At 48.2% G+C, this 25,596-nt stretch overlaps 1 protein-coding gene across 2 annotated transcripts in view; it reads left to right on the plus strand.

Moving 5' to 3' along the window:
- The window catches only part of RAB7B (RAB7B, member RAS oncogene family), a 36,176-nt gene extending 11,300 nt beyond the window's left edge, over nt 1–24,876 (plus strand). The window contains exons 5-6 of one of the 2 annotated variants that reach the window (XM_067729201.1): nt 6,522–6,647; nt 24,672–24,876. In XM_067729201.1, the coding sequence (XP_067585302.1) occupies nt 6,522–6,647; nt 24,672–24,866 (321 nt within the window). In that variant the 3' untranslated portion in view covers nt 24,867–24,876. Of the gene's footprint in view, nt 1–6,521; nt 6,648–13,243; nt 20,722–24,671 lie in introns of those variants that run through there. The other variant, XM_067729202.1, reaches the window with a different exon arrangement.
- The last annotated feature ends 720 nt before the right edge of the window (nt 24,877–25,596 follow it).

Here is a 25,596-nt window from a genome sequence, read left to right on the forward strand (position 1 = left end):
GGGTGTCCCCCCAACACAACTCTCCGCCCCCCCCAAAAAATCCTTTCTAACCTCCTTTTCAATCCTTTTATTCCATGCCGGGGTGTTAGAGTCATCTAGCAGATTCTTGGTCATGAACGTTTGGAAATGTGCACGGTCCCAGGGGTGGTCTGTCTCCCAACCAACCTGATACCTGGCATCAATCACACTGTAGTGTCTCTGCCAAAGCTTCCATTTCACATCTTGCTTCATATACCTGCAAGTCGTGGGGTGGGCAGTCGAGGGAGTTCAAGACTGAGAGTCCGACGTTTCCTCAGTGAAATAAGAGGCACCATCTTCTGTTGAGAAGGGAGCCCAGGAGGAGTCTCCAGAATCATGGTGAAGTTGTGCCAGTCACCCTGCAGAGCAACGGGTGAAGGGGCTAGTCAGGGACAAAGACCAGAGCTGATGGGCAGAGCAACGGGTGAAGGGGCTAGTCAGGGACAAAGACCAGAGCTGATGGGCAGAGCAACGGGTGAAGGGGCTAGTCAGGGACAAAGACCAGAGCTGATGGGCAGAGCAACGGGTGAAGGGGCTAGTCAGAGACAAAGACCAGAAGTGATGGGTGACACCAAGGGCTCAGGAGGCCAGGAGTTTGAAGTGGAGTCTATGTTGTGTTTTTCTTCAACCGTGGTACATGGGGTAAAAGCCAGGGACCTGATGGAAGGTTTTTCCAGACAAGAGTAGCTGAAAAACAGAGCTGCAAGGGGACACACTGAGAACCCATGGAGGAAAGAGGAGAGACAAGAAGAGGCTGAAGAACCAGGAGGCTGTCAGAGGTTGAGGAACAGGGCAGAAGGAGGGCGGGGAAAGGAGACCAGACAATGGAGGCCCTGGGTCTGGGCCTGGGAAGGAGAGGCTGAGTGGAGAGAAGGTGAAGACGGCTACAGGGGAAGGAAGTGTGAGGCTCTCGTGAGCGTTGGGGGCTGCATGCAGAGGAAGCTTCACGAGATCGCAAGTGTTCAGTGAACCAGGGGGTACCTGGCAGGATGGGAGGCGTAGGTGACGACTCAGAGGGGTAGAGGGGGTCCGATCCCAGCTGCAGGGAGATGAGCTTTGCTCTGCAGAGAGAGGAAGAATAAAAGTTTGAAAGAAGCAGCAAAGACCCAGGCAAGCCCATCCAGGTCTCTGGGGTCTGTACTGAGTAGGGTGTGGAAATAACCCGCACTGGAGAGGGTGACAAGGGAAGGGCTTGAAGGGAGGCAGGAGGAACAGAGGTAAGGAAGTGCTCGCAGCCATGAAATGAGCACAGGGAGGTGGGGAGGAGGAACTGGAAGTGGGGAGAGCAGAGGGACTTCAGTCCAGAGACCCAGGATCGTGGAGCTAGAGGTGAGGCTGGGAAGCGGCTGCCCTCAAACGGCACAGACCCAGCAGGGGACACCGCCAGTTGCTGAGAGGCACACCCTGGGCTTGGAGATCCAGGCTGGAGACGCTCCCCGCTTGCACAGGGTTGAGTGGATGAGAGCTGAGGGCCACCGGAAGGGGCACCTTCTCTGGGCTCAAATTCATGCTCAAATTCGTGTGTGTCCTTGGCCAGTTCCAGCTTCTTTGTGAAATAGAGACCAGACTCAGATTTCATGAGGTTGTTTGAGGATTATAGGCAATGATGCCTACAAAGCACGTGGCAATCTTAATACATGGAAGTGACTGTTACCCTCCTTAATTTAATATCTCCAAGGTGTGGGCTGGGAAGATCGGGAAGCTCTTCCTACTTAACAAAATGAAAATGAATATTTAAAACATATATGCTAGATGTGGGATGATGAAAAAGCTGTGGAAATGAGCAGTGGTGATGGTTACACAAAGATGTGAATGTACTAATGCCACTGAACTGTACACTTAAATATAGTTAAAATGGTAAATCTTATGTTTATGTATATTTTACCACAATCAATCAATCAATACCTCACCAGGATAATTTTAAAGAAATTACTGACTTAGATTTTTCTTAAAACCCCTACACCTTCTACACAAGGTAAAAGTGAAAAAAAAATTAGTTTATTGGAAAGAACAGTTCTGCTAGCATCTATGCTGCAAGGAATTTATTCACTAGGACGTGAATTCTTTGCTCTACACTCAGGCAGTTTCTAACTTACTGCTGATTCATAACATTGGGATTATGTTTTCTTTGTTATTTTTGATTGGTTTAAGATGTATCGGTACACTAATCTTAACACACACAATTGATCATTTTAAATGCATAGGAAGTATGGGGATATATGTATATGTAGAGCTGATTCACTTTGTTATAAAGCAGAAACTAACACACCATTGTAAAGCATTATACTCCAATAAAGAGGTTAAAAAAAAAAACGGAAAAAATAATAAATAGGGGCTTCCCTGGTGGCGCAGTGGTTGAGAGTCCGCCTGCCGATGCAGGGGACGTGGGTTCGTGCCCCGGTCTGGGAAGATCCCACATGCCGTGGAACAGCTGGGCCCGTGAGCCATGGCCGCTGAGCCTGCACATCTGGAGCCTGTGCTCCACAACGGGAGAGGCCACAACAGTGAGAGGCCCGCGTACCGCAAAAATAAATAAATAAATGCACATTAGGGAATTCCCTGGCGGTCCAGTTGTTAGTACTCCGTGCTTCCACTGCAGGGGGCACAGATTCAATCCCTGACTGGGGAACTAAGATCTCACATGCTATGTGGTGTGGCCAAAGGCAAACAAACAAACAAATTAATTAATTAAATGCATATGAGATGGAAAAGCATCAGAAATAAAAGTCTGCAAAGTGGACTAATTTTGTCAAACATCTGACTTTTAATGAACAAGCCAAATTGTAACAGGGAAAGTAAAATGTTAATAGTATATTGTCGGGACTTCCCTGGTGGTGCAGTGGTTAAGAATCCACCTGCCAATGCAGGGGACACAGGTTCGAGCCCTGGTCCGGGAAGATCCCACATGCCATGGAGCAACTAAGCCCGTGCACCGCAACTACTGAGCCTGCGTGCTAGAGCCCGCGAGCCACAACTACTGAGCCCACGTGCCACAACTACTGAAGCCCTCAGGCCTAGAGCCCGTGCTCCGCAACAAGAGAAGCAACCACAATGAGAAGCCCACGCACCACAACGAAGAGTAGCCCCTGCTCACCTCAACTAGAGAAAGCCCACGCACAGCAACAAAGACCCAAAACAGCCAAAAATAAAAATAAATTAATTTTTAAAAAGTAGTATAGGGCTTCCCTGGTGGCTCAGTGGTTGAGTCCGCCTGCCGATGCAGGGGACACGGGTTCGTGCCCCGGTCTGGGAAGATCCCACATGCCGCGGAGCGGCTAGGCCCGTGAGCCATGGCCGCTGGGCCTGCACGTCCGGAGCCTGTGCTCCGCAATGGGAGAGGTCACAACAGTGAGAGGCCCGTGTACCGAAAAAAAAAAAAAAAAGTAGTCTATTGTCAGCCAAAACAAAATCAATGGAAGTAACACTTTCAAAATTTTCATACTTCCCATGTCCCCACGGCTGACACCCTGAGTTTATTTCCAGTCAGAGCCTAAATTATAAATAGCTGTTATTTTATAAATAAAAGAAGACAAGATGATTTTAAAAATCATGAAGCTGTAACTAGAATTGGAAGGGAAAAGTGCTGTGTGGGTCATTTTCTTCCCAGGGCGACATTCTGAGGTTGAGTGGGAGAGGTGAGGGATATAAAAGGAATGTTAATTTGCAGCACAATCTCAACTGATATTCTAGAGTGTGTATTTAATCACTCCGTAAAAACCAGACAGAGAATGATCGGGGAGAAGTGAGAGAAAACGTCTGTCATAACCGGACTCTGGGCAGGCCCAGTCACTGTCAGTGGTTGAGAAGGGACAGAGAGATCTTCGGGCTGTAGGTGTGGGCTTGTCTTCCTAGCTTTGTCTCTGGGTGACCTTGGGCACCAGTCTGGGCTTCAGCTTCTCATGCCATAGCATATGAAGAATCTCCCTGCTTCTTGGAGAAGCAGAGACACTTGACTTCATTGCAATTTACTTCCATTTTTACTGCAACTCCTGAGCACCAACGATGTGCCCAGAAAAATGCTCATTAGCTGGTGGCAGTAGGATATAAAGAAGGGGGAGCAATAAGAAGAGTAAGTCCAGTCCTTGCCCTAAAGTCTTTTTTTTAAACTTTTATTCCTTTTCTTTCTTTCTTTAAATTTATTTTTGGCTGCATTGGCTCTTCATTGCTGCGTGTGGCCTTTCTCTAGTCGTGGCGAGCGGGGGCTCCTCTTCGTTGCGGTGCACGGGCTTCTCATTGCCATGTCTTCTCTTGTTGCGGAGCACGGGCTCTAGGCACACTGGCTTCAGTAGTTGTGGCGCACAGGCTTAGTCACTCCACAGCACGTGGGATCTTCCTGGACCAGGGCTCGAACCCGTGTCCCCTGCATTGGCAGTTGGATTCTTAACCACTGCACCACCAGGGAAGCCCACCCTAAGGTCTTTTAAAGAACTTTAAAAGATGCAAAACCTTTGGGATTCCAAAGATGCCATCAAGGTATTATTATAACATGTTAATTTCTAATGATTATTTATTTGTGTGTTACTAGTAAGGACAATAATAATCAGCAACTTGGCCATCCTTGATTCTTCATCCACATAGTTCAGGATTTTCCCCGATCTGTTAGGCTTCTTGGTTGTTCACCAGATCAAGGACATCTATGCTCCACAGAACAGAGCAGTTGTGGCCAGTTCGGGGGCCCCTCGCCCCAAAAGGCAGGAGGACCTTAGAGATCAGAGACAAAGACCATGGCCTGGACTCTCTCCCTGCTCTGCTGAAGTGCAGCAGCTCCAGGGAGACTGAGCGTGGGGGACCAGAGGTGTCATCTGGGCTCCCCAAAGGGCAGGCTGCTTAGCTACCCCAGTTTCTACCCTGCAGTCTTAGGAAGCGAGCCTCACAATACCAGAGCAATGCCACTGGACAACAGAGGCTTTGTGAAAGAGAGCCATGAGTCCCTGGGGCCTGCTGCCACTCCTGAGGCCAGGACAGCAAGGGCCAAAGAGACAGGGGACAGTGATGGTTCCTTGAATCCCAGTAAGCTAGGCTTTCCAGAACCTGCAGGAGACAATGTGACAAGGAACAGTCTCAGATCTCCCCCTGGCTGCCCTGGGTTCAAGGAAAGGGGCAGAATGATTCTTTCTCCATGAGAAAAACCTTGGCTCCCTTAAAGTGAAATAATGGTTAGAAAGTATCAGGCACAGCAAATATCAATATATGGTCATTCCCTCTTCCCCAAAATAATTGATTAGACTAAACTCAGGAACCAATGTCTTTGGAAGGAACCCACTGGCTGCCAGAGCATTCTCCAGTCTAATCCTCAAACTGTGATTGGCGTTTGCATTTGGGTAGAGCCGTATTCATTCAGCCTGTACTGAGTGGTTCATGGTGCCAGGCCAAGAGCTAAAAGTCCTGACCCTGAGTTCAAGAAACCTGCAGTCCAGTGGGAGAGACAGACCAGCAGAATTCTTGTGCAGTGCCCTGAAGAGGGCAGTGCAGATGCCATGGGACCACTGAGCTGTGGCTGGATCCAAGTTCTGCCTTCCTTAGCTGTGTGATCTGAGGCAAGCTGCTGAACCTCTCTGAGGCTCAGTGTTCTTATCTATAAAGTGAAGCTAAAAAGACCCATTTCACAAGGTTGTTAGAGGATTAAGTGAGTTAATAGGATCAGATGTCTAACCTAGTATCTGGCCCAGAGTGGGAGCTTATCAACTGTTCCAAAGACTCTACCCCGAGGAAGAAGGGTTAACAGGGACCTGAGTCTCTGCCCAGCAGCGTGGGCCTGGTCAACCAGCTCAGGAGAAGGAAGTCCTCCCTCCCTGGCTAGTGTCTGTTATGTCCACCTCCCTTTGAAGGAACTGAGGAAGGAGTCAATGGCAGGAAGAAGCTCCTAGTGTAGGCCTTAAGAAGATGGCATAGTTCAGAGGGCTCTAATTCTTCCAGGCCTGTATTCAAACCCTGCTCAGCCCCACACACTCCAGTCCTCGAACTCCTCATGTGTAAAATGGAGCTAACAATAGCTACTTCATTGGCTTATGTTAAAAAATAACACGTGGGGCTTCCCTGGTGGCGCAGTGGTTAAGAAGCCACCTGCCAATGCAGAGGACACGGGCTCGAGCCCTGGTCCAGGAAGATCCCACATGCTGCGGAGCCACTAAGCCCATGCACCACAACTACTGAGCCCGCGAGCCGCAACTACTGAAGCGCATGTGCCTAGAGCCCGCCCTCCACAACGAGAGAAGCCACCGCAGTGAGAAGCCCACACACCGCAACGAAGAGTAGCCCCCATTCGCTGCAACTAGAGAGAAGCCTGCGCACAACAACAAAGACCCAACGCAGCCAAAAATAAATTAATTAACTAATTAATTTTAAAAATAATAATAACACCTGTAAACTTACAGACCCATGGAAGGTTCTCAATAAATGAGAGTGGTGGTGGGGAAGGTGGGACTGTGATAATGGTGATAGTCATGGTGGGGATGGTGGAGATGGGGACACAGGAACAGTGATCATTTCTTCCCCTCATGCAGGTGCCACAGGAGGTAGCCCAAGACTGGTGTAAAGAGAAGGATATTCCCTATTTTGAAGTCAGTGCCAAGAATGACATCAATGTGGTACAAGCCTTCGAGATGCTGGCCAGTCGGGCTCTGTCAAGGGTGAGTGGCAGCTGCCAGCTGCCCCCTAGGATGGGGCAACTCAGGAGCGTCCAGAAAAGTATATATTGGGAGGGACGAGGGTGGGACAGGATTGCTCATCATCTTAATTAATCAGCTGTTGAATGGGCTCAACAGTATTCCAATTCTGGAACCACAGAATACCAGAGGCATCAAGCTTCCTTAGAATCCATCATCAGTGGTCCCTCAATCCGGCTGGTTATCATTTGTGGAGTTTCTAAAAAATACAGTTCGATACCTCACCCCTGGAGACTCTAATTTAGTAAGAGTTTGAAAAGTAATGCTCTAGTTCAGTCCTCACTGATGGGAGGGAAGCCCCAAGGTGCCAAGTATTGGTCCAAGTGGAATAATGAAGCCTGCGGGAGTTGCTGACATCCTCCAATCAAAATGATGGATAGATGTAGACCACTTGGTGCAGTCTCTCAACAAGCATGTGTTGAGTATGTCACGTGTGTCAGGTCCCGTCCAGGGCTCCGAGGTCCCTTGCTCTCATAAGGGAGACAGATCGGCACAGGAGTGGCTGCAGTGCAGGCACTGTATGGTGGGCAAGGACTGGTGATGGGGCCTCAGAGGAGGGACACACAGCCCACACTGCAGGGGAGAGAAGGGGGAGAGAGAAGAGGAAGATCGGAGGTCACCTGGAAGTATTAGCAGAGTTTTAATGCCATTCTGATATAGAGTTCAGAAACTCTGAAGAGGGTCCGTGAGAGATTTGCACAGGGAGGGGCTCAGCATGTTTCATTATTCTGCCATATGCAATCAAGGTGGGCTTCTTGGAAGTGGGGAGGTCATCACGGCAGTGATTCTGAATTGAGGAAAGGAGCGAATGAGGATGGGCAATCGGAGGGCTCCCCTCTGTGGAAGGGCCTGCTGTCACGGGTCTGCCTGGCCCTGCCCTGTGGGTTGTCCACAAAGGAGAGGGACAGCAGCCACCCCTAGCAGCTGCCCAGGGAGAGCCTGCCACCCTTACACCCCGTTGCCTGCATCTCGGAGGTTGCCCCCGTGTGCTATTATTCATGCTTCCCCTCCCGGCCCCCAGCCCTCACTGTGTCATGTTAAAAGGAAGAAGAGGGGTGTCTATCTCTAGCACATGGTCAAGAAGTGCTGCTCTATCACACAGTCGGTGACACAGGTGTGCCTGCTCATGCCGTCCCCTGGAAGGTGAGGGATGCTCTTTGACCTCATAGCGTGATACGTGATCACTGATCCTCCACAAACACAGTGCAGTGATCGCCAGGTGCTCAGTCACGGGGAAGCTCCCTCAACCCACAGCCAGTGTCTGTGTGTAGTTAGCAACTGTCCTTTCTGGAGAAGGAGTGTCCTTCATTCTTGAAACTATGTCCTTCCTGCTGTGTCACTTTTATGACACAGTGATGTGAGTGGATGGTAGTTTGTCTGCTTGTTTTTCTTTTCCATTGTCCTTACTTGGCAAAAGAATGGATTGGTGACCCCGTGTCAGTCCCTCACAATGATGGGGGAAATTTACCGATGAGAAGTTTGGCGTTCACGGGTGTGATACCCGCAGTCAGACTGACCTGGGTTTGATCCCGTCCTCATGCTTTCAAGTGGACCCCTGGGCAAGACATATGACTTCTCTGAGCCTCAATTTCCTCATAAGATGGAAATAATTCCATCCCATAAACGTTCTTGAGTTGTCAGGCTAGGGCTGGAGATGTGGACTTCAGTGGCCCCACGGTCAGGTAAAGGAGTAAGGCATCCAAAACCGGAGGTCATGCAGAGAGAACAGGCTTGCGGTTGCCAAGGGGGAGGGGGGAGGGGAGGGAAGGATTGGGAGTTTGGGACTAGCAGATGCAAACTCGTATATATAGAATGGAGAAACACCAAGGTCCTATCGTATGGCACAGGGAACTGTAGTCAATATCCTGTAATAGGCCATAATGGAAAAGACAAAACATATAGGTTTACAAAAGAAAAAAGAAAACAGATAGACTGTCATGGAGTGAGGTAGGTGCCATAGGCTGGGGCGGGGAGGGGACACAGCCAAGGCATCGAGGTGACTCAGAGGTGCTGGTGGCGAAGGCGGGCAAGGATGCCTGCCCAGAGAGGTGACATGTGAGTTGGAGGTTGAAAGGTCATATGCAGTTTGCGTGGGGGACACGGTAGGCCGTTGAAAGCACAAGCAAGAGCCGCAGAAGGGCGGAGAGAAGGGCGTGGCAGAGGCCCAGGCGTGAGTCCACAGGGCTCACGTGAGGGACCACTGTGGGCTCCGTCTGTAAGAGGAAGAACCGTGGCATGGAGGGAAGTGGGGCCGCTGGGCCGAGGTGAGCGATGGGGCTCTCAAGGCCAACAGCACCAGACCATGAAGGCCTGGTGAGCCCCAACCAGACCTTGGACTTCATGCTGTAGGCCCATGACCTCTAGACCCGCTACCAGACTCCCAGGGCACACAGGGGCCCAGTACGGAGGCCAGCAGGGCGCATCTTCCAGCAATGTCTCTATTATTCAGAAATCTGGAAGGGAAATATTTCACCCTAAAATAAACATAATTACTCGAGCACTGAATGTAAAAACTCACACGGATTTTTAAGGTGAAACTGGAGTTTCCAAATCTATACTTTAAAATCAAACAGGAGTTTTCAAGGACATTTCCTACAAGTAGCTCTCCCCTCCTTCCCAGGGAGGTCATGTGCTCATTCACACCAGCCCAGAGTATTCGGAGAGGAAGACGTGAGAGGTGCTGCTAGAATAAGGAGGGAGCCGCAGCCTGGGGTAGGAAGAGCTGGGCTCTGAAGCCGGGTGGGTCTGGCTTATTTCCTGGCTCTACCTCTTACTCACTGTGTCCCTGACAAGTCATACAGCCTCCCCTAAGCCATCACTTCCTTCCCTTTAAAGTACAAGTAATAGTATCTTCCTCATGGGGCTGTTGCCAGGGCTAAATAAAATAATATGGTAGCACAGAGAAGGCATTAAATAAAAGGTAGCTATTTTTAAATGAAAGCTATGGCTAAGGGCTTTCAGCAGGGAAGTTTCATGCTGCAGGGAGGATGCGCTTGATGGGTGATTCAGAAAGGTCCAGGCATGAGAGGATGAAGACGGCAAGGACGGGGTAGATTAAAGAGACTTTGGAGGGAGAACCATCAGGGATTGATGATGATCAAATGTAGGAGAGAAGGAATCAGGAGCTGTTGAGGTTGATACCGAGGTTTCTAGCTTGGCAAACGGAGGGATGATTGATTAGTGATGCTATAGACCAAGATAGAAAAGAGAGGGGAAAGCAAAAGCGTCACACGAGGAGGAGGCAATGGAGCACATGGCATTTGGGGTTCCTTGAGGTTCCTTGGAATGTCTGAGTTCTGCAGTGAGCTCTGGATGGAAAGAGCAGCTTACAGGTAGAGTGCCAGAAGAGGTACTCGGTTTACATTTTGAAAGGAGAGAAGGTAGCTAGTTACGTTAGTTTCCCAATCTGGCCACTTTCAAGGATTAGGGTATTTAGTTATTCCAAAATATGACTAAGAATGCCCTCATAATCAAAGAAGGGACACCCACCTGCTTTGGGGGATTTGGGATGAAGGGATTTTGCTCTTACCAACTTGGCAATACCATCCCTGCTGGGGCCCGGCGTGAACTGCAGCACGGAGGCCGGTTCCTTTTGGATTAATTAGAGAAAGACAAACTTGCCACATCCGGGAGGGAAGCAGGCTGACAGGCAGGTAAGCTTAGTGAAATTATAGGACTTCTATGAGGTCCTCAGGATGTAGGATCTAGAGTCAGGGCTATGAGGTGGCCAGGCTTGGAGGGGCAGACTCCCACAGTCACATCCCCACTGAAATGTGCATTAGGACACTATGGTGTTACTTTACAGTTAGACATGCACATACTTGCTAAGATGACTGGGGTCTGGAGAAAAGAATTACACAGGAAATCTAATAATGGACTGCCAGTGACTTGGAAGGTTTGCAGGAAACCTGAGGAGGGAGATGATGCCCTTATCGAGTGAAATGATGTCATAAATGGGAAGAGCTCAGGGCTGACTTGGACCTGGGGAGGATGTGACTCTTATTGGGTAAAGAGAGCTGGCATGAAGATCTCAGGCTTTGCCGGTGTGTAATGAACGAGGGCGTTTCTCACACCCTCAAAGGCAGCATTGTTTGTTCCTCGAATAAAGTGCAAAGCAGCTCAGAAAGCCCTCAGCTTAGACTCTCCCTCCCAAAGGCTGGCCTCGAGGACAAGGCACAGGTTCTGTTCATGATCCCAGCTGGGCCTTCTGTGGACGTGAGGGTGAGGCATACTCAGGGGTGATGAATCAACAGGCCCTGCCCCCTGGGTCCAAAAGACCCAGCTAGGAGAGTTCCTGATCCCAGGCAAGGTCTCTTTGATGTTTATGGTGAGAGGGGGACCAGGAAAACACAAAAAATAAGAGAATCTTTTCAAAAGCCTGTCTTTCTGGGAGAAGTGGATCAGTCAGCTTAAAAAGGGACTTAAACAGCAATGCTCTGCTCCCCCTCATCTCTCCCTGTGAGGCTCAGATTGTCAGTGGAGTGAGTGGGCCCTGCAGATGGGGCCAGCTGGAGGACTGGATGGTGTCCCGGGCGGTGCAGCCCCGAGCCCGCACAGCAGACCTGGGCAGTCCTGGGGGAAGGAGCCTCAGGAAACTCAGGGGAGGACTCTGCTCTTTCAGGGTGAGGGGCTGGGGAAGGCCTGTGGTGCGCTGGGCCGGCTCTGCCAGCAGTGGGCTAGGATCCTCCCCAGCGGAGGGGAAGATGGAACTGGGGTGTGGAGACATCCCCAGAGGGACAGGCTTTCATTAGGAGACACTGCCCCTGACTCCCCAGCACTAATCTTTCCTAATGAAAATATATATATATATATATATATAACAAATAAAATTCTAATAGTTCCAAAGAATTTGCTGAGGGCTACTCAAGGCCCATCATCCCGGCTGACTAAGGGTAGCTGGTGCTCTGCTGGCCCGGACACCCTACCAGGGAGCGGGTGAGAAATGGGGGCTCTTCAAGAAGCAAAGGGCTTCCCTGGTGGCGCAGTGGTTGAGAGTCCACCTGCCGATGCAGGGGACGCAGGTTCATGGCCCGGTCCGGGAAGATCCCATGTGCCGCGGAGCGGCTGGGCCCGTGAGCCATGACCGCTGAGCCTGCGCGTCCTTTGCCTGTGCTCCGCAACGGGAGAGGCCACAATAGTGAGAGGCCTGCATACAGCAAAAAAGAAAAAGAAAAGAAAAAAGAAGCAAACAGTGGGAAGAAGGGCTGGGTCCCAGGCCCGGTGCCCTGAGCTCTGTGCTGTCAGGCTAACCTACTGCTTGCTGTATGGCAGCAGCAGCGAGTGACGGGGCATCATGGGACCTTCTCATGTGTCTTGGGGGGTGACCATCATGAGGGTGCCGCAGGCAGGTCTGACACAGCCTCCTGGGGTCCAGAGTCACCGGCACTAAGGGTTTGGTTGACATTCGCCAGCTGGGCACCATAGCCGGAGCCCAGGAGCCATGGAGGAGAAAAAAATCAGTGAAGGCACAACCACTCTTCTGGAAATTGTCCCCTCAGAGGGGCACTTCAGACAGACAGCCCCACAGGGGGCTCTGTCCAGCTCAGGTCTGCACCAGCGTGTCCACTTACCCACCTGCCCTCACACACACACCACTGGCTGCGGGGAGAACATGAATGCTGGGAGCTCGGAGACTGGGGGGAGGCTTGGCCAAGGAAAGAGATGTGATCCCTCGAAGAAGAGACCCTTCAGTGTGTAGAACCCATCACCTTGAGGAAGGACGCCCTCACCCTTGAACCAAGCTGGTGGGTCATAGGTGAGGAGTGGCCAGCTGCGTGGGGAGAGGCTTGTTAGACTGAGAAGGGGCTTCCTCTGGACCTCGTTGGGACAGGAGACTTTGGGAGGGTGGGCAAGGAAGCAAAAAGCCCCGGTAGAAACATTGAGTCTATTTTAGGGAGGGATCCCTGGACATGGGAAGTTCAGAGGATGGTGGGAGGTTGAGAGGTGGGCACGGTGAGAGAAGGTTGGGGTGTGGGGACGTTTGCAGGGAGAGGTTTCCTGCAGAAATGAGGAGTGGGCCGTCATCATCTCTGCCTGAGGGCAAACATCACCTCAGTTGTCCCCTCTGGAGAATGGCAAGTTACGGGACCTGGTTGGAGGTCAGGAGACCTGGGCCTCTAATGCAGCCGCCCACCTGCTCTGGGCTCCTGGGAAGGAGCTGGAGGAGGAGGTGAGGAAGGAGGGGGCGGGGAAGACTTCCTCCCCACCGGGCCTCAGTTTCCCAACTGCACAAGGTGGGGGAACAGAAAGCCAGACCACCATCGGCCATTAAGAAATAGAGGGCAGTGCTTCCCTGGTGGCACAGTGGTTGAGAGTCCGCCTGCCGATGCAGGGGACATGGGTTCGTGCCCTGGTCCGGGAAGATCCCACATGCCGCGGAGCGGCTGGGCCCGTGAGCCATGGCCGCTGAGCCTGTGCGTCCGGAGCCTGTGCTCTGCGACGGGAGAGGCCACAACAGTTAGAGGCCCGCATACCGCAAAAAAAAAAAGGAAAAGAAATAGAGGGCAGGTGGAGCTCTGCCTGCCAGGATGCGAACGCTGACTCCTCTTTTCCTTCTCCAGTATCGAAGCGTCTTGGAGAATTACCTCACAGACTCCATCAAGCTCTCACCAGAAGACCAGTCCAAGAGCAGTTGCTGCTGACTTTCCAGACTCCCGCTCTGCACACCCAGGGACAGAGCACGCGCAGGGCCTGGTCATCCTGGGCCCCCACCAGCCCCACTGCCCACCCAAGCTCAGATGGCAGTCCAGGCTCTGCGGCCAGAGCCCTGAATTCCTCGCATCTGCACTGGACCCAGAACCAGAGGGCGGCCCTGCCTCAGGCTGAGTGTAGAGAGGCCAGGGCTGGGCCCTTGAGCCTGGATGAAACTCCGGATGTCACAGCCAAACCCCAGAAGAGTCACGATTCCCTCGCGGACTCCAGCTTTCTTGCCACACTCCCTTCCCAGCCACACCCCTGCTCTAGAACGCACATCTCTGCAGACAGGCCGCTCTCTCTGGAGTCCTGTTATATTCTCCTATGGACTGGCCTTCCTCAGCCCATCCACCACCACCCCCAAGAGCCACAGCACAGCTTTGGACAAGGGTGCAGCTCAGGCTCCCTCGTAACCGGGGCCAGGGAGTGAGGGTCTACCTCAACCCCTGGCAGCAGCTGTTCAGGCCTGGGACACCCCCTGTTTGTCCCCTCCAGAATGCAGGACTGAGGGAGCACAGGAAAAACCCACCGGGGACTGGTGCATTTCTCCCTGCTGGTGCTCAGGCAACTCCCATAACTCTCTCTGAGCTTCAACTTATTCATCTGTCAAATGGGAGTTGCATGTGCCCTGCCCACGTCAGTGTGGTTTTGAAGACCAGAACCTCTGCTTGAATCTCAGTTGCTCTTGTTGAGATACATTTATTATTCTTTCAACAAGTATTTTTGAGTATCTACTATGTACGATGCATTGAGGTCCAGTGACAAATGTAACCAACCTTGCTCTCCTGGATCCGACATTCTGGCGAGGGAGAGAGGCAGTAAACACAGAATTTAAACAGGTATTTTCAAATAGCAGGTAAGTGCTTGAACAAAGTGAAACAAGGTAATGGGGTAGAGAGGGACAGGGGGTGGGGTTGGGTGCTGTTTCAGACAAAGTAGTCCATGAAGGCTTCCCTGGGGAGGTGACATTGACTCAAAGGCTAGAGAATGAGAAAGGGGCTGCCACCTGAACTCGACAAAGAACATTCTGAGGAGAGGTTGCAGCAAGGGCCAAGGCCCCAGGTCGAGGACAAACTTGCATGCCAGGAACAGTGAAAAGATGAATTTACCTGAGGACTCAAAGCTGCTGTCCCAGAGAAAAGCAAAGGGGACCCCGCCCTCTGGATGACTCCTTGAGTCTCTGTCAACCGACCAACAGAGGGCAGCAGTGATCCTTTCCTTCCAGCAGAGCAGAAAGCGGAAGCTCCACAGGCCCATGAAGAGCTGCAGTTTTCCTGTGTAGATGCTCACAGCTTCTTCTCGGGCTCTGGGCATTTTCAACCCTTCGAGATTTGTGGGGCAGGAAAATCCCAGTTTCTTAAGCCTACAGAGAGACGAGCAAAAACTGCAGCATCAGTGATTCAGGCAAGAAATCTGCATCAGTGACAAATACTAGAAGAGGGGCCTGGAAAGCCCATGGAGCCTCTGTCCCTGCAATCTCTACAGCCATAATCTTCTTTTTCTTCTGGCGATAAACAACACAGATAGAGCCCAACCTGAAGGGAATAGGCAAGATGACCCCACAGGGTCTCCCATGACCACATCCATGCCCACCACAGAAGTCTCCTGTCTACACAGAAGTATTCTTCCCTGAGCTCCCAGCAGAGCTGGGGATGTTAGCCTATGACTTCCAAGTGTCATCTGACACTGAAGATATGAGGTGGGAGTCAGTAAGAAAGTCTGGGGAACCCCTTCTCCCCACCCAGCTGTGAAGTAAGAATTGCTTGTCCTGGGCAGCGGCATGGACCTGACATAGGAGCAGGTGGCCTGGAGCACACTTTTGTCTCTGTGTCCTTCATGGGGGTGGCACCCTGCACATCACACAGGCTCTCCTAGGAGTCTGTCGGACTGTGGATTGGACGTGTGGTGCGTGGGCGTGTATGCAGCAGCCCGTGCGCTGCAATGGACGTAGGAACCATTCTAAACGTGCACAACAAATAACAAGTGTGTCTTTCTTCGTTTTAATCTTTTGTGGTATTTAGTTTTTAAAGTTTTTTTTTTTTCAATATCCCCATAGTTCAAAATTCAAAAGATAATAAAAGGGAAGACAGAGACAACAAAGAGTATAATAGGAACAGTGATGTAATTGGCAGGGCCCAAAATGAAAATGCCCCACCCCTTGGCCAAAAATCATGAGGAGTTCCGAGACGGTGACACTGGATCATTAAACCAAGCGTGGGGTCCTTCTGAGCGCAGGGGGCACACACCCAGGAAACTGCGCCTGAGTAAGCACTATGTTTTCAGTGCCCTCCGGAATGACAGAGCCCTGGTCAGGCCCACCTGGGCCGCTTGGAGATAAAAGGTTCTGTCTTTGCAAAAGCCACGTGCCCCAAACCACGCATTCTGAATCTTCCCCAGAGTCAGGAGCCAGGACTGAATGTTCACATGCGGGGTGGAGAGTGGGGACCTGAGGCCCACGGCATCCCTCCTATCAAGACTAGGGGACATGCTGGTGACCAATCTCCAGGGCAAATGGAACTGAGCCAAAACACTGTGGGCCGCTCCACACCCCTCCCCCACTCCTGAGTCTGAGACTGACCCTCGGTTCCCAGCCAGTAGGGGCAGGTATTCGCAGAAAGAGGCAGGATGTGGGGCTGCAACTCCCGGCCAAAGGGAGCCCACTAGAGCCTGGCAGGGGCGGGGGGGGGGGGGGGCGGGCAGCATGTCCCAGGGCCCTGTCCTCAGCATTCTTTCAGAGAAGAGGACCTAGATTAACAAGACTGCTCCAACCAGGCTGCTCCTCTACCCACTACAGCCCTCCTCCGAGGGGCAGCTCCAGGCTGCTAGTGAATAATCAAGAGAATCCAGGCCAGGGCTCTGGGCAGCACACGCCCATGCGGCTTGGAGAAAAACAAACCCAGATCTTCTCGCCAAATAAACCTGGCCGGGCCCTACTGGGCGCCATGGTGCCCAAGGGGATTTGGGGAAACGCTGTTTCTGCATTTGCTCTTTGCTCAGCAGAGGCTCCCACTGCATCCACAGCCACAGGCAGATGCCGCAGTCAGGCCCGTGGCAGGTGCCCACAATGGGGTCCTGTTCCCAGGAGCACACAGTCCAAGGGCAGCCTCAAAGCAGCCACGCTGGCAACAACACCAAAACTAGGTGCCGCGCACAGCAGACACAGCTGCGACAGCGGACCTGCGTGAGGCCAGCCCTGCTGCATGCGCACCTGGAGGCTCCCTCTGCAGTGTGTGCTGGCAAGGCAGGAAGTTTAGTTCCAGTAGAGGGCAGCGGCCTGTACCAGGACACTCTGTGCATGCCTGTTGGGGGCGTGGGGGGAGCAAGGGCTTAGAAGATCAGACAGTAGTTTTCCCTTGCTGAAGTACAGAAAAATTGTAACTAAGCTCATAGGCTTGGAGGGGAGCAAACAAAAAACCAGGTGAAGGGATGCTGGCAGTGAGGGGACAGAAACCCTGCCAAGAGCCCTCCTCATACCAGTGAATCCTCCACAACAGCCCACGGAGGAGGGCATTGGCCTCATCTTTCAGATGAGGAGACTGAGGCTTCCTCTCCCGCCACTCACATCCCGCCATGTCCTGTCAACACCTCCTCGTCCTTGTCTTGAATTCATTTCCTTCTCCCCTCATCTTCTGCTCCAATGGGTCCAGCCGATCACAAGCCTTGCCTAGACCACACTTCCTTCCCCTTGAGCCCCCTGCCTGCCCTCTTGTCCCTTTCCTAACCACTCCACGTGGCAGCCATCGCAGTGGCCTCCACAGGACAAGTGCCTCTTGTGACCTACAAGGGCCCACCGCTGCCAGCCACTGCCTGCTTGTCAGGGCTCAGCTCTGGCCATAGTCTCTCTCGACGCTGCAAAGGGAGGACTTTCTCTCAGTCCCCAGGGATGCCTCTCACCTCCCTGCCCCACCTGGCAGGGGACCTCTGTTGGGAACTCTGGCCCCTCTCTGGTCCTTCACCAGGCCAATTCCTCCTTAGCTGTTAGTTATCAGCTAAAGCATCATTTCCTTCAGTAAGGATTCCCTGATACCAAGACCAGGTTAGGGACCCCACCATGTGCCCCCCCAGCCCCCCGTATCACAGTGCCAGAACAGTAGCTCCACTAGGGGCAGGGATTTTCATTGGTTTTATTCACCACCGTCTGCCTCATGCCCAGAGCAATGCCTGACAAGGGTTGGGACTGGAGAAATATTTTTGGAAGGAAGAGCTCCTGCAGTATTTTATCATAATTGTTTGTCTGTTTGCCCTTAGACTATAGTGTCCCTGAGGGCAGGGCTTGTTTTTTTTTTAAATTAACTTCTATTGAAGTGGGCCTGTTTTGATTAATCATTTTAACCCCAGCACTCAGCATAGAGACTGGTGCATAGTGGATGATAAATAAATACTGTGGAATAGAATAGAATACTGCATAGGTATTTTTTTAATAACAATAAAATGTTCTATGTAATGACATGGAATAGATAGCTGAGATTCATTGTTATGTGAAAAGGCAATGGCAGAATCATGGGAATAATATGCTATCTCTTCCATAACAGGAGGCTTAAATAAGATTTTATGTTCATGTTTGCTTGTACATAAAGAAAACTCTGGAAGGATGCATGGAAAATGGATAAAAGCAGTTACCTTTCAGAGGGGGACTGGGCAAGTGGGAGTCAAGAGTGAGAGCAAGACTCTTCCTTGTATAATTTTATACTTTGAACTTTGAACTCTTTGAATTATTACATAATCAATAATTTAAAAGAAGGAAAATTAATATTAGTGGGAAAAAGTACAAGCAGGGAAAGAAGCAAAACTCCAACCAGGACCTAGCTGCCTCCAGTCAGTCCATCCTATGGCCTTGAATCCAAGGCTGACAAACTTGGATTCTGCCACCAGAGGGTACACGACTAAGAAATGCTCCAAGCTCACATGCTCTGGCCAAGATGCCAAGTCCCTTGGGATGTGGTGAGATCATCTCAAATTCTCTTGGTTCTCGTGTGTCCTATCGGAGGATCCTGTCTCCTGGGATGTTAACTAGTAACTGAGCGATCATTTCCAACATCAGAAGCTCAGTTCTGGAGATAAACTATCAAGTCTGTGCACTCCTTTGTGAATTACCACACTTAGAGGTAGGAATTTCCCAAGGTTAATCTCAGGGCTTACCAGTTTGTCAACACCCTGGAACCCCCTTTCCTAAACCCAGCACTGACCCCTGGAAAGACACTACTCTAGCTTATAGGCTCCAAAGTAAACTGGTACAATTTTTTTTGGATATATTGAGTAAGGCACCACATACAGGCCCTCCAAACCTGCAATTCCACCCTGCACATGCACAACCCTTGCTGGTGCACCAGAGGTCATGATCAAGAATTTTCTCCCACAGTCAACATAATACTAAACAGTAAAAAGCTGAAAGCCTTCTTGCTAAATTCTGGAACAAGATAATGTTGCTCATTCTCGCCACTTATATTCAACACAATATTTGAAGTCCTAGCCACAGCAATCAGACAAGAAAAAGAAATAAAATATATCCAAATCAGAAGGAAGAGGTAAAATTTTCATTATATGCAGATGACATGATACTCTATATAGAAAACCCTAAAGACTCCACACAAAAAACTATTAAAACTGATAAATGAATTCAGCAAGGTAGCAGGATATAAGATTAATATACAGAAATCTGTGGCATTTCTTTACACTAGCAATGAAATATCAGAAAAAGAAAGTAAAAAAAAAAAAAGATACTGTTTAAAATTGCATTAAAAAAAAAATTCCTAGGAATAAGTCTAACCAAGGAGGTGAAAGACTTATATGCTGAGAACTATATATAAAACATTGATAAAGGAAATCAACAAAGATTCAGTGAAATGGGAAGAGCGTATCCCATGCTCTTGGGTTGGAAGAATTAATATAGTTTAAATGACTATACTACCCAAAGCAATCTACAGATTTAATGTGATCCCTATCGAAGTATCCATGACAATTTCCCCAGAACTAGAACAAATAATTCTCAAACTTATATGGAACCACAAAAGACCCAGAATTGCCAAAGCAATCCTGAGGAAAAAGAACAAAGCTAGAGGCATAACCCTCCCAGACTTCAGACAATACTACAAAGTTACAGTAATCAAAACAGCGTGGTATTGGCACAAAAACACATATAGATCAATGGAACAGAATAGGGAGCCTGGAAATAAACCCACACACCTATGTTCAACTAATCTTTGACAAAGGAGGCAAGAATATACAATGGAGAAAAGACAGTCTCTTCAGCAAGTGGTGCTGGGAAAGATGGACAGCCACATGTAAATCAATGAAGTTACAAAACTCCCTCACACCATACACAAAAATAAACTCAAAATGGCTTAAAGACTTAAATATAAGACATGACACTATAAAGCTCCTAGGAGAGAACATAGGCAAACATTCTCTGACATAAATCATAGCAATATTTTCTTAGGTCAGTCTCCCAAGGCAAAAGACATAAAAGCAAAACTAAACAAATGGGACCTAATCAAACTTATAAGCTTTTGCACAGCAAAGGAAACCATAAACAAAATGAAAAGGCAACCTACGGAATGGGAGAAAATATTTGCAAATGAAGAGACAACAGGGCTTAATTTCCAAAATATACAAACAGTTCATACAGCTCAATATCAAAAAAACAAATGACCCAATCACAACATGGGCAGAAGACCTAAATGGACATCTCTCCAAAGAGGACATAACATAACATATGGCCAACAGGCACATAAAATATCCTCAACATCACTAATTATCAGAGAAATGCAAATCAAAACTACAATGAGGCATCACCTCACTCCAGTCAGAATGACCATGATTAAGAAGTCTACAAATAATAAATGCTGGAGAGGGTGTGGAGAAAAAGGAACCCTCTTACATTGTTGGTGGGAATGTAAATTGGTGCAGCCGTTATGGAGAACAGTATGGAGGATCCTTAAAAAACTAGAAATAGAGTTACCATATGATCCAGCAATCCCACTACTGGGCATATATCCTGTAAAAAACATAATTGGAAAAGATACATGCATCCCAAAGTTCATAACAGCACTATTTACAATAGCCAAGACATGGAAGCAACCTAAGTGTCCATCAACAGATGAATGGATAAAGAAGACGTGGTATATATATACAATGGAATATTATTCAGCCATTAAAAAAAAGAGTGAAATAATGCCAACTGCAGCAACATGGATGGACTAGAGATTATCATACTAAGTGAAGTAAGTCAGACAGGGAAAAACAAATACTATATGATATCACTTGTATGTGGAATCTAAAAAATAGTACAAGAGAACTTAATTACAAAACAGAAACAGACTCACAGACATAGAAAACAAACTTATGGTTACCAAAGAGGGAAGGGGAGGGGGAGGGATAAATTAAGAATATGGGATTAACAGATACATATCACTATATATAAAATAGATAAACAACAAGGGTTTACTGTATAGCACAGAGAACTACATTCAATATCTTGTAATAACCTATAATGGAAAAGAATAATATAGATAGATAGATAGATAGATATAGATATATACATACACATATATAACCAAATCACTTTGCTGTACACCTGAAACTAACACAATATTGTAAATCAACTATACGTCAATTTATTTTTTTTAATATTTATTTATTCATTTTGTTTTTGTCTGCATCGGGTCTTAGTTGCAGCACGTGGGATCTTTCGTTGTGGAGTGCAGGCTTCTCTCTAGTTGTGGCGCACAGGCTTCTCTCTAGTTGTGGCACGCAGGCTCCAGAGAACCTGGGCTCAGTAGTTGCAGTGTGCGGGCTTAGCTGCCCCACGGCATGGGGGATCTTAGTTTTCCAACCAGGGATCGAACCCACATCCCCTGCATTGGAAGGCGGATTCTTAACCACTGGACCACCAGGGAAGTTCCAACTATATTTCAATTTAAAAAAAAAAGAATTTTCTTTGTAGTATTGTTTGTAATAGCAAAAAAAATTTTAAAGAAAGAAAGAAACTAGAAATGACCTAGATATCCTACAGGAAATTGGATAAATAAAATGTGGTATATTCAAACAATGGAATTTCACAGCAGTGGAAATAAATAAAGCCACATATATCAACTGGGTGCATCTTAGAAGCTTATAGAAGACAGCAAGCCATAGAAGACATACTGTAAACCATTTATGTAAAGTTCAAAACTAAATGGTTTATCTTCATACTTATTTATCACAAATGCATGTGGTAAAACAACATAAAGCAACAAAAGGCATGCAAACAACGGACTAATGGACCCCAAATTTAGACAGTGATTACCTTGATTGGGGGTCGGAGTGGGGGGAAGCAGAGGGATGCAATAGGGGCCAGACATACAAGGCACCAGGACGATGCTGGGAATGTTCTATTTCTCCATAGAGTTGTGGAGCCACAGGCAGTCATTTTATTATTACACCTTGCATCTTAGATGTATGTTACAGGCATTCTTTTTAATGACTCAAGTATTCAAATTTTAAAATTTCAACCACAGCCTGAGCTTTGGCGTCAGGCCCACCTGGGTTTGAATCCTGACCTTCTTTTCTTAGCTGTGGGACCTTGGGCCTGTCACCTGACCTCTCAGAGCTTCCACGGTCTCATCTGTATGTGGGGATAATAATGCTTACCTTGAAGGGTCATGCACGTGCTATGCCTGCTCGTAGTAGATGCTTAATAAATGGTAGTTATTACTGGATCAGGAAGAATTGCAAGGGTGTTGGTTTAAATCTCTTATTTAAATAATAAAGTGAATAAAGACATAGGATTCTGGGATCACCATTGTAGGTTAAGGGCACAATAAATGAGGATGCAATGAATAAACAAGTGAGGGAACAAACAAAAAAACTCATTCATCCTATTTGTACCTCCACATCTTCTCCCCTCAGTGACTTCTGGGACTCAAGTTGCCTGGTTAGCATTGTGGTCACCTAAAACAAAATCCAATTCTCACGCCTACCCAGGGCATCTGAAAGCAGGCAGCTGACAAGCCTAGCCCCAGGAAGATTCTGTCTCCACCCTCCAATCTGGACCAAAGAGAGGACCTTTGGGAAGAACTCACTGCATTCTCCCTATGCCACGCACCTGGCACAGTTCTGGGCCCATAACAGCTGCTTTTGGGGAGGAGAGGGCTTTGGTCAACAGGGAGCTCCCCAGACATTTGCAGCCTTGGATCCATCACTCTTGAATCTGTGGGAGATTTCCTTGCCCTTAAAGTCTCAGCAACATTTGTTTTGTATACAATGACAGCCCATGATTGGAAAAAATTAAGTGGATTTCCAAATCCTGAAAATGGGAGAGACTGATGTTTTTAGGGCTTCTGAGAATCTCTGCCAGTCTCTGATTTTATTTTATTTTTTTTCCTGTTTCAGGCTAGATCTAGGGGAGAGAGTTACCTGTGGAATCATGGACAGAATCATTGATTTGAAGTCAGGTTATTTTAACCAAGCTTTTGTGTGGTCTTGAGCCATTGTGCCTAGCCTCAGTTTTCTCCTCTGTAAAATGGGGACAATAATTATTTCTTGAGGACTTTCCTGGTGGTCCAGTGGTTAAGACCCTGTGCTTCCGTTGCAGGGGGCACAGTTTCCCTGGTAGGGGAACTAGGATCCTGCATGCCGTGCAGCACAGCCAAAAAATTATTATATCATTATTTCTTGGTCGTTTCACAGGGAAAGATAGAAAAATGATAGAAAGATAAAATAAAATCATGAATATGTTAGTCATTTGGAAACTATACAGCTCTACATAACATGGTGTAGAGAGAGAATGCTGGATTTGGAGTCAAAATACCTTCGTTGGTTGGTTGTTTTTAAGCTACCAAATATATTTTGAGGCTTATTATGTACGAGGCACTGTTCTGAGCACTTTATGAATGTTAAGTCATTTAGTCCTCACAGCAATCCTATGAACTAGGTGTTATATTATCATCCCCATTAGACAGATGGGGAAACTGAGGCACAGAGAGGTTAAATCCCTTGTCCAAGTTGCACACTAGTATGTGGCAAAGCTGAGATCTAAACTCAGGCTGTCAGGCTCCAGAAGCTGAGCTCTTAGCCAGCTATTCTGCCTCCTGCTTGAGAGGTTTGAAGCCTACACCAGCCTTTCACTAATTCTTTCTTCTATCTTCCATTCATTCATTCCATACATATTTACTGAGTGACTACTATGTGTCAGGCACTGTTCTAGGAACTAGGGATGGAGCAGTGAACAAAACAGACTGTTATGGAGCTTGCATTCTAGCCTGGGAGATGGAACATACACAGATAATCACGTAAGGTGTCCAGAGGAATGAGTGTAGTGGAAGAAGGATAGAGTGGGTGTCTCAGGCTGTTCAGGCTATTGTAACAGAATACTAGACTAGGTGGCTAATAAACAACAGAAATCTATTTCTCACAGTTCTCGAGGCTGAAAGTCCAAGACCAGGGGGCCAGTATGGTCAGGTTCTGCTAAGGACCCTCTTGTGGGTTGCAGATGGCCACCTTCCTACCGTGTCCTCACAGGGTGGAAGGGACAAGCTTGTTCTCTGGGGTGTCTTCTATAAGGGCACTAATCCCATTCATGAAGGCTCCACCCTCATGACCTAATCACCTCCCAAAGGGTCCACCTCCTAATACCATCAACTTGGGGGTTAGGATTCAGCATATGAATTTTGGGGGAATACAAATAGCAGGGCAAGGAGATATAGTGTGACCATGGGCCAATGATGTCATCTCTTTGAGCCTCTGATCTCTTATTGTAAAATGGAGCTGCTGAGGCCTTGCCTACTTCAACAGTCTAGGAGCCAATCAAATAAATGACAGAAGTGTACATGGTACATAAACTGTAAAATGCTATTCCAATGCAGGGATTGTGGAATTTGTTGTTATTTCCTCTGTTCCTTTGGTACTTGGTTCATATCTCTGTTTTAGTATGTTCACCATTGTTTCATAGCTGGCCATGCAGGTCACTGTGTCTCTCAATAAACTGAAGTTTTGAGGGCAGGAACAGACTCATGTGCAAAGTAAGTACGAAACAAAGATGTAATTATCCATGTCAATAATCTCTATTTAATGAGCCCCTACTAGTGCCACACACTTCACCTTCAATATATCTTATTATCTCTGTTCCCAGAAAGAGGCTCAGAGGCTCAGGGAGGTGAGTATCTTGCCCGTGGCCATTCACCAGGGAGTGACAAAACCAGCATGCGAACTTGCATCTCTCTGACTCCAAATCTATGATCTATCACCAACCCCAGTCTGTCACTGGGTGTTATTATCCATCACACAGCAAATATTTAATGAGCACCTGCAATGTTCTAGGTGCTTTACCGTGTGCTGGAGACATGGAGATGGATGAGGCAGGTGAGGTATCTGCCCATATGGAAGACAGAACCGGTAAGTTATCAAATAAATAAGAGAGGTACAGCTTTGATACTCTGGGAGTCCTATCCAGGTGGGGAGGCAAAGGAGGGCCTGTGTGAGGAGAGGACTGCAGAGCCGAACCCTGAGCGATGAAAAGGAGGGAGAGGCAAGAGGGAAGAGATATGGGAACATATGTATATGTATAACTGATTCACTTTGTTATAAAGCAGAAACTAACACACCATTGTAAAGCAATTATACTCCAATAAAGATGTTAAAAAAAAAAAAGAATCTGACTTTCAGAAGACCTTGGAGGAAGAGCCAACAAAGAAAAGAAGCTGAGGTGTGAATGAGCTAGGAATGTTCTCCAAGCTGTAGGGCAGCCAGGGGCCTGAAGAGTCATGAGAAAGGGGACAGTGGTAAGAGGTGAAGTAAGAAAGGAAGTCTGGATCTGCACCGTGCAGGGCTTCATACACTGTGGAAAGGAGCATGGGGACTAACAGAGGCTCCCAGGCAGAAGAGTAATGTGATCTGAATGTGATTATTTTTAGAAGAGATATTATTATTAGTTTAAATAGCATTGGAGTTTGTGAATAGTAATTATAACAATGTTTTTTTAAAAACATGTTTAGAAGACAAGAGACAGAGGGGAGAAGAGGTCAGGGAAGGCAGACGTAGGCAGGGAGTAGGTGGAACCACTGCTGACAGTGGTTCAGCAAATGATTTTTGCAGGTGTTTCCCTTCGCCCGAGCTTCAGCAGAATTCAGCCTCCTTTATCTTATATACCGGGTTAGCCAAAAAGTTTGTTCAGGTTTTTCGTAAGAGTGTACGGGAAAACCCAAACGAGCTTTTTGGCCAATCCAGTATACTAATAATGGGCTGT

The sequence above is a fragment of the Pseudorca crassidens genome, chromosome 2 (assembly GCF_039906515.1).
Source record: "Pseudorca crassidens isolate mPseCra1 chromosome 2, mPseCra1.hap1, whole genome shotgun sequence".
Classification (NCBI taxonomy): Eukaryota; Metazoa; Chordata; class Mammalia; order Artiodactyla; family Delphinidae; genus Pseudorca; species Pseudorca crassidens.